The 9,655-nt window shown below is 42.7% G+C and overlaps 1 protein-coding gene across 1 annotated transcript; it reads left to right on the forward strand.

Moving 5' to 3' along the window:
- The first annotated feature begins 5,347 nt into the window (after window positions 1-5,347).
- LOC147414727 (uncharacterized) lies at window positions 5,348-6,733 on the forward strand. Its single transcript, XM_086471349.1, has one exon. It carries the CDS (start codon window positions 5,348-5,350, stop codon window positions 6,731-6,733), a length of 1,386 nt encoding a protein of 461 aa, XP_086327475.1.
- The last annotated feature ends 2,922 nt before the right edge of the window (window positions 6,734-9,655 follow it).

Below are 9,655 nucleotides of genomic sequence, written 5' to 3' on the forward strand. Positions count from 1 at the left end.
AGAACAGCAGGACTTTGAAAGCAGCCCATGTGGAGAAGCACCCGTGCTCAACAGACAGGTATCACCCTGACCCTTTTTTTGAGAGGGAACAGTAATTATACTCATTATTGGCCTTGGTTTTGGTGCTTGAGATGTAACAAATTTCCAAAGGGCCACCTCTCCTCCCTGCAAGTGGTGGGCTTTTGCTGGGCTGCGACCAGAATACATTTGTTTGGGACTTAGCGAGAAGCCTGCTGAAAGCTGGTGTCTGTTTAGGTTGGTGAAGACACATGCAAATGGAAAAGGGGTTTATGGCAGGACTGGTGAGGGAAAAATAAAGGCAAGATTTTATGAAGTGGAAAACAGTCCTTGATGTGGAAAGTGAGTGAGCTTAGGTTTCTTTTGAGCATTAATGTTCTCAGACTTAAGCCAAAAGAAGGGACTCAGAAGAGAACGCGGAAGAACTACAAGGGGGCGTGGGCAAAGAAAAGGGGAAGTACGCAAGCCAGCAGACCCACCCGAATCCCACCCCTATCCTGACGACACAACGACCCACCCAGAATCCCGCCCTTATAGCGACGTCACAGCGACCCGCCCAGAATCCCGCCCTTACCCCTGCGTCACAGTGACCTGCCCAGAATCCCGCCCTTATCCCCGCGTCACAGCGACCCACCCAGAATCCCGCCCAGAATCCCACCCAGAATCCCGCCCCTCTCGCCAACAGGAGGAGTTTTCTCTTCCGGAAAACGAAAGAGAAAAAAAAGAGCTGTTTGATGAGCTTTTGCGGCAAGTCGTGAACAAGCTATCGGAATTGAACACTAGAGAAGATGATAATAAAAAACATCCACAAGAGTCTCCAGACACTATTATTCAAAATAATTCTTTTGCTGTACCATCGTCACCACCAGTGCCTTTGTCACAAATGCCTGTGCCAACTACTTCATTTTCAAATACGTTATTAAATGAACAAGAACCAGGACGAAGATGGAAAGGAGTTATTCGTGATGCTTTAATTGAAGGAAATTTTCTTCCGTCTGCCTTTCCTATTGTTACAGATCAAGCAGGAGGTAGAAAATGGGAACCATTTGATTGGAAAATCTTTGAAAAAGCACGTTTAGCAGTATCACAATATGGGCTTCAATCTAGTTATACTCAGCAATTATTACAATTTATTTTTACAGCAGATGTTTTGTTACCACTTGATTCACAACAGATTGCTAACATTCTTTTGTCCCCTTCTCAACAGCTTATGTTCTCCAAGGCCTGGCAACAACTCTGTGACCAGGAGGCTGCATGACCAAGGCAGCAAGGGGATCCATTGTATGGGGAACAAGCACAAATGTTAACAGGGCAAGGTCCTTTTGCAAACGCAGCTTTACAACAACGTTTCTTAGGAGAGGTATTACAATTATCACAGCAGTTAGCTTACCAAGCAATGATTTCAATCAGGGAACCAGGAAAAGTATATTCCTTTGCCAATATTAAGCAGAATCCACAAGAAACCTTTTCTTCTTTCATTGACCGTTTACATCAGGTTATTAAAAGTCATCCAGATTTAGATGAGGCAATGAAGGAAAAGGTATTTAAAATTTTTGCTTTTGAAAATGCTAATGACAGAACAAAAAGTTTTAAGTACACTACCTAGAGATGCTCAAGTAGCGGATATGCTGGAAGTTGTAGAACGCACTACTGGTACTGCATCTGTGCTTGCTGCTGCGGTAAACAGTGCAATTCGACCCTTCTTTAATAGAATGGCAGGAAGTAAGCAAAAGAAATGTTTCAATTGTGGAAAAATGGGTCACCTTGCGAGCCAATGTAAACAGCACACTCAACACGCTGGTAAAAAATGGTGTGTAAATTGCAAAAAGGATAATCACCACACTCGTGACTGCCGTAGGCAGGGAAACTGGAAATCGAGCACGTTATTCCCTCGCGCGATGACAGTAAATCAGGGATTATTACCTGCACACACTCCAATTCTGACTCAAAAATCAAATCCGGAATCAGTTCCCTCCGTGCTGCCACCTCAGGAAGTGCCGGAGTGGATCTGGAAACCGCAATAGATTCAACACTTTTCAATACTGAAGTAGCCTTAATAGACACAAATTTAAAGGGACCATTAGGAAAGGGACTATCAGCATTATTAATTGGCAGGTCATCCACATTACATCAAGGTATTTTTGTATTACCAGGAGTTATTGACGCAGACTACACAGGGATAATTAAAATCATTGTATATACATTAACTCCACCTGTTCTTATTCCAAAAGGTAGCAAAATTGCTCAACTAGTGCCTTTCCATGCCTGTGTACCTTCATCCAATGACATCGAACGTAACAATGGAGGGTTCGGCTCTACTGGTCAACCAGACATATACTTTGCTTTGGATCTAAAATGGACAAAACCTGAAATGATGGTAATGATGACAGGACCAGATGGACTTAAAATAACTAGAAAAATGTTAATTGATCCTGGCGCTGATGTTACAATCATAGCTGCACACAATTGGCTCACTACTTGGCCAACTCTTAGCTCTCAATTGGGTGTGTTTGGTATTGGAGGGACACAATCCACTAGAATTAGCAAAGAAGTAATTTTATTCACATTTCCAGACGGGGCGCAGGTATCTACTAGGCCCTATGTCATGAATACATCAATTGCACTGGTAGGTAGAGACCTACTAAGCCAAATGAAAGCACAAATTGTGACTCACCCTTTTTAGTTGCGGCCACTGGGGAGCAGCCTATCCTCAAGATACATTGGAAAACAAACACACCAGTGTGGATTGATCAGTGGCCGCTCACCTGTGAAAAGCTGCTCAAAATTTCGGAATTAGTACAAGAACAATTGTGTGCAGGCCATATTGTGCAGTCAGTAAGTCCATGAAACACTCCAATTTTTACAATACCAAAGAAAAATGGAAAGTGGAGATTGCTACATGACTTACGAGCTATAAATGCAGTAATGGAGGATATGGGAGCCTTACAACCAGGCTTACCATCGCCATCCATGATTTCAGAAAAATGGAATTTACTGGTAATAGATTTAAAAGATTGTTTTTTCACAATACCTTTACATCCAGATGATGTGGAAAGTTTTGCCTTTACAGTACCCTCTATGAATAGAGCTGAACCAGCAAAAAGATATGATTGGATTGTGCTGCCGCAAGGCATGAAAAATTCACCTACAATGTGTCAAATGTTTGTGGCCTGGGCGCTAGAACCGATTCGGAATAAGTATCCACAGTACTTGATATATCATTATATGGATGATATAGTAATTGCTGGGGAACACCTGGACACAAAAATGCTCATATTTGAACTCATCGCCCAATTAGGACAAAAAGGATTGAAAATTGCTCCAGAAAAAATTCAAGAAAAAGCTCCATGGTACTATTTAGGATGAATTATAACTGAATCCCAAATAAGGCCACAGAAAATTGAATTGAAAACAGACATTAAAACATTGTCAGATGTACAAAGTTTGGTTGGTGACATCCAGTGGGTACGAAATATTTGTGGAATTACTAATGATGATTTAAGCCCTCTGATTCAACTGTTGGGAACGAGCAATCATGCAAATGAGTTTAGAGAAATCGGCCCATCTCAAAAAACTGCATTACAAACAATTTCAGCAAAATTAACATCTCATTATGGATCAAGATTTGTAAAGAACAAACCAATTATGTTAATGGTTGTTAATTCTAGTCAAAACAGAAAATATCCACTTGCTCTTATTATGCAATGGGACAAATCAAAAACTGACCCTTTATCAATTTTGGAATGGCTTTTCTTACCTAGGCAATTACATAAAACTGTTGTAACAAGAATTGAGTTACTTGCTCTTCTGATTATGAAAGGACGATCACGACTACTAGAGATTTCAGGGAAAGATCCAGAAATAATAGTGTTACCAGCTGCATCTGTCTGGCTTGATTGGAATTTACGACATTCTATGGAATTACAAACATCATTATGTGACTTTTCAGGCCAATTAACTAATCAATTTCCTGCTCACAAAATGTTAACATTTTTAACTAACCAAGATTTTGTTTCAACTCCAAAATTATCTGAGATTCCAGTGGAAGGACTTACAATATTCACCGATGCAGGACGAAAATCAAAAAAGGCTGTCAGTACATGGCAATCACCTACAGGTACCTGGGAGGAACACATCATCCAAGGAGACTCAAATGATTCACTACAGACTCTTGAACTACAAGTGGTGGTATGGACATTTTCAAACTGGACGCAACAACCTATTAATATTGTTTCTGATTCATTGTATGTAGTAGGTATAGTGCGTCGTTTAGAGAGAGCTATGTTAAAAACAGTATCTAATCCAATTTTAGGCAAATTGTTAAGTCAGTTACTGCATTTATTGAACATGCGTTCTGATCCTTACTTTATCATGCATATTCATAGTCATCTAGTTAATGAAGGTTAGGCAGTAGGAAATAACCGTGCTGATCAGTTAGTAGCGCCTGTATGGGCAGGACCACCTGTAGATGCATTTCAACAAGCTCGCATGTCTCATGATTTTTTCCATCAGTCAGCTAAAGTGCTTCACAAACAATTCCATATTCCTTTAGCAGATGCACAAGGTATAGTTAAATCCTGTGCTTCATGTCAGAAATTAGGCTTTGGTCTGGGTCAAGGTGTCAACCCACGAGGATTGCATGCGCTTCAGCTATGGCAAATGGATGTAACTCATATTGCAGAATTTGGATGTTCGAAATATGTGCATGTTTGTATAGATACTTACTCTATGGCAATTTGGGCTACTGCACAGACTGGAGAAACCACACAACATGTTGAGCGACATCTTTATGCATGCTTCGCAGTTTTAGGTATTCCACTTGAAATTAAGACAGATAATGCACCTGCTTATGCTTCACTTCGCTTTGCACGCTTTTGCAATCTTTGGGGTATTAACCATCGTACAGGTATACCTCACTCTCCTACCGGTCAGGCAACTGTTGAACGCTCTCACCAGACACTAAAAGCGATGTTGTTAAAGCAAAAAGGAGGAACCCAGGGTTGGTCACCTAATGATCGATTAATGAAAGCATTGTATGTTTTGAATTTTTTACGTTTAGCAGGGAACAGTGAGGAGCCACCTATGTTAATGCACGGCAGAGGAATGGGTTCATTCTGGAAGGAAGAAACACGAGGCCTAGTGCTCTATAAGGATTTAAAAACAGGAAAATGGGAAGGACCAGCAGAATTAAAAGTAATGGGTAGGGGATATATGTGCTTACTTACAGGTAATGGACCACTGTGGGTTCCAGCAAAGTGGGTGAGGCCATATATACCGGACACAAACAAGGATGTGTAGACAAACAGTGATAGCCTGCAGTCTATTGATGATGACAACTGCTCTGCATAGAATTGACATCCGACAGAATATGTGGGTAACATGGGCCAATGAAACAGGGAACAATGCCTTTTGTCTATCTATGGCCACTCCTTCTGATCCTTTTCGAACATGCTTGGTTGGAGTTCCATATTTCAATCCGCGAGATTGGACCGGGTTTGTCTCAAATAGTTCCATCTTAATCGAAAGTGTTGTCAATCGCACATGCTTTGCGATATTCAAACAAACCCAGGTTCTGCCTAATTGTAAAAAAGGAGGTAAAAATATGACGGGGTTGGCAACGGCATTGATCATTCAACATCTCAACAAAACATTACCGCGGGATCCGCAGGAATTAGATTTGGTAGGTTCTAGCTATGGCAATACTTCTTGCTTTGGCTTTGCAGGTAGAATGGTTATAGGAGGTGATGTGCACAAAAAATTTGATTGGACTGGATGGACGAACGTAACCAGTCCTTCCCCATGGTATGATTACAGGAGCAAAAATGGTTACTGTGATGGAGCAGTTGGATGGGAAACACTAGGCAACGAAGTGAGTATTTGGAACAATGGTAGTGCTAAGGCATTACCGGAGGGTATCTTTTTAATTTGCAGAGATAGAGCGTGGCAAGGGATTCCGAAAAAAGTAATTGGGGGACCATGTTATCTTGGTAAACTGACACTTTTTGCACCTTCTATACTACAGCTTAGAAGTCGTAATCGCTTAAAGAGAGACTTATCACAGCTGACGCCTGATTGTAACGATAACGTGCAGCTTTTGGGAAGGGCTTCTAGAATTGCTTTATCATTATTTTTGCCAGGAGCTGCTGGAGGCAATGCCTTGCGAGAACTATCGCATTTAGCATGCTGGACTGCTAAGCAAATTAATCTGACCTCAAGCATACTAACAGAATTGCTGGAAGATGTAGATAGTGTTAGACATGCAGTATTACAGAATAGAGTGGCCATAGATTTCTTGTTATTGGCATTAGGTCACGGGTGCAAAGAATTTGAGGGACTGTGTTGCATGAATCTTTCTGATCATTCTCAATCAATTCACAAGCACATACAAAATCTGCAAAAGAATATCGAAAAGATTGGCATTGATCGTTCTCCGTTGGACACATGGTTGAGTTCTTGGGGTATAAGTGAATGGTTACTACACTGGGTAAAGTATGGTATCCTTATTGTTATCATGATATTAATTGTACTGCTGATGCTACCTTGTATCCTACGGTACATAAGCTCAATGGTCGAGCGGGCTGTAAAACAAGTCTGGATTGTTCAAAAAAAAGAAGGGGGATATGTGGAAGGATATTTACAAAATAAGGGACATGTGAACAATCCAACCTTTTCAGAGATCCTGGGCTGGGACGTACCGGAACTGCGGAAAGCATAAACAACTTCCGGTGCAGAGGGCATCAACATCTTGCAGGTGCAGAAGAAGAGACAGACGCCATTAATGACGCAGTTTTAATTCCTGAAGAAGATGGGTGTGAACATCTGTGAACGTGACTTGAACATGACTCGCAATATGGCCAGTCGGGTTGGACTATGGGCCGATTATTTGCGATGAAGCCAATCAGTATTTATTTGGTGTAGTCGAGGGTTATATATTGCACTGAAAAACACGGAAATAAAGGTTCACTTGTTAGATCACATTGATCGTGCCAGTGTCCTCATGCAGCTCCCGCACCCCTGGATTAACAATTCATAGTTTCAAACTTTACCTTACCTTAATCTTTTCTTTTTTGAGATCAGTGTGCCAATCTTTCACCCACAGGATGAGCATTTCAGCTGGGGAATCCTAGCTGTCCCTAAAGAAATGACTAGTGTGAGACTGAGCAAGTGTGTCTGTGCCCACTAAGTGGATCTTTAAGGGGCAGCGTTTATGCTGGTTGCTGCCAGCACCCAGCACATGCTGGTAGAAACCTCACTGGGTGTATCGACAGCACAGACCTGAGTTTCTGGCTGTCAGGTGAGATTCTTGGCATTTTCTATAGGTCTGCCTGGTAGTTTGAGTCCGGTATCAGTGATTCCCTAGCGGAGTCAGCCAAAGCTTTCTAGGCTAGCAGAACAGGTAGCTGTCTTGTTATACAGCCTGCACTGGTGGCAAGTCCTACTGGTGTGGCTCATATGATGCAATCTGACTTCAGGAGTCACTGCAATGTATTCCAATACAGCAAAATATGAGCTTGCTCTTATTGTCTTAGGTTGTACTGCTTGGTATTGACACTAAGTCTTTACACAGTTAGGTGAGATATGGTACAGGTCTTTCATCCAGGTTGTGCAAGGTCCCTCCATGGGTCTGTTGGCCGGTTTTTGTTTGCAGGTGATTGCATGCCAGCTTCAGTTTGGTGTATGCAGTCTTCTCCATCTCCCGTTTGATGGCTCATCTGGAAACTGTGGCTCTTTACAGTCAGGCTTATAGATCACAGGCCCCACTTGAAGGAAAGAGCTATTGATTGAAGTTTTCACAGTGGTGTTGGGTCAGCAATGTGACAGCACACTGACTGGCAGCTCAACAAACTGAATGAGACTAAATTAAGCGGCAGCAACAGGGCAAGTAAAAGGCTGGTGTCTTGTCCAAAGGCAAATGCTGGAATGTAGACTGCCACCCTGCCACCTTGGTGGTATCCTTAACGGTCACATGCAAATTGCTGCTTCTGTCAAGTCAAGCTTTCTTCTTGCTTTATGGGAGAAAAAAGCATTATCTGAGCAAGCAGAGATGGTTTTGGGGATAACTTCAGTTTGGGATAGCGACATGGAATTACTTGTAGTACCCCTCGTGCACAGGCTTTCCCAACCCCCGTCCTCTCTGCTGGACGAGTTGCAGGGAGCAACACTGAGCGTCTCTGCCACCAGAAGGAAATAAGTAAGGAACCTCCAAAGCTGTGTGCTGAGATGGGGCTTTTTGGGTTTGAAGGTGAGTGTATGGACTTCATACCTTAGGCCTCTGTTGGCTTATCCCTGCTTGCCAGGGTGTCTGTGGGTCTGTGACCCTTGGGGCCAGCGTGTGATCCCATGTCATCCTCTGAATCCTGTGTCTGCTGTGCTTTTTCTTGTCAGATTGCTTTCTCAGCTGCCAGGCAGCCCCCTTAGAGAATCCTCTGGATCCAGCAAGGGGAGGATTTGTTTTTTTCTTGGGTAGAAAAGTCTGGAGGAGTAGGTCAAAATGAAGGAGCTGTCGCAGCTTAGCTGAGCGGTTGATGTGACCTGCTGGAAAAGGTGGCTGTTTCTCCTCCTTACTGCTGCTGTCATCTTCTTTTCCTGTTTCCCCAAGTGTCTGATTTTTGCCAATATTGACAAGTGCAAAAGAGTTGTATGGATTAATGGAAGTGTTTGCTCTCCCTGCAGAAGGGCAGAGAGGAAAAAGCACTGTTCTTTGATCATTCCCTACTTGTTCTTCATCACTCTGTCTTCTCAGGGATCTTTTACTCGGCTACTGAGAATGACATCTCTTGGCATCACGGAAGGCAGCTGCATATCATGCCTGTGTGATCAGGAAAGAAAAGACAGGCCTGGGGTATAATTTTTGTGAATCAGTGGCAGCTTTCTTCTTCCTGCATAACCACCCTGCTGGGTCTGTTACATGCTGCCACAGGGAGGCAAATGGTGGTTTCCTGGTGCTTTGTAGTAAGGGAGGAGAGAGAGAAAAAACCTTTCTTGGGTTTCTTCCTCTTCTCATGAGAGTCCTGATTTGGGGTCCTGTCTCCTTTGACCTGATCCCTGACCTCCCTAATCCAGAGCCCTGTGCTCTCAATGGAGCTTGCTGCTGCCTGGTTTCCAGCAGCAGTTGTACAGCCAGATGTGTGGTCATTTTCAGGAGAGTGCCTGGTGAGTAGATCCCCTTCCACCTTCCCAGGGGACAGCTGCCATCGAATTCAACTGGAGCTGACATTGCAGAAAAGAGCAAGTTTTATTTATTTAAGAAAAAAAAAAAAAAAAGCTGCAATTGTTTACCTTCTCAGTGAGATTCACTGCAGAAAAGTCAGCTGATTTCCAGGCAGCGTATAAAGGCTCTTGGTCAGACGCAGTGTAAGCAAGGGGAGAACACGCAGTTCCCATTCACACACGCGCTTCTCATAGTGCAGGATTTGTTTCATTTACTAAATTCATTGCTTATTATCTCAAGCTTTTGATGACATTCACATTATTAAAGAAACAACCATATGGAGACACAGCAAAACATGGAGATAAGCTTAAAACCAGTACTCATGAAGGAATGTTGCTATAGTGATTCTGTTTCTTCTTCTGGCTGATGGGTGATTTTGTTGTTATCCGAGTGAATTGTGCAGGCTGCAGGGAGGGAAGGCTTTGA

This window comes from Leptosomus discolor, chromosome 11, assembly GCF_034619465.1.
Source record: "Leptosomus discolor isolate bLepDis1 chromosome 11, bLepDis1.hap2, whole genome shotgun sequence".
NCBI lineage: Eukaryota > Metazoa > Chordata > Aves > Leptosomiformes > Leptosomidae > Leptosomus > Leptosomus discolor.

What these genes read in the sequence shown, in the direction of transcription:
- LOC147414727 (XM_086471349.1), top strand. Translation starts at nt 5,348, where the DNA reads ATGACAACTGCTCTGCATAGAATTGACATCCGACAGAATATGTGGGTA.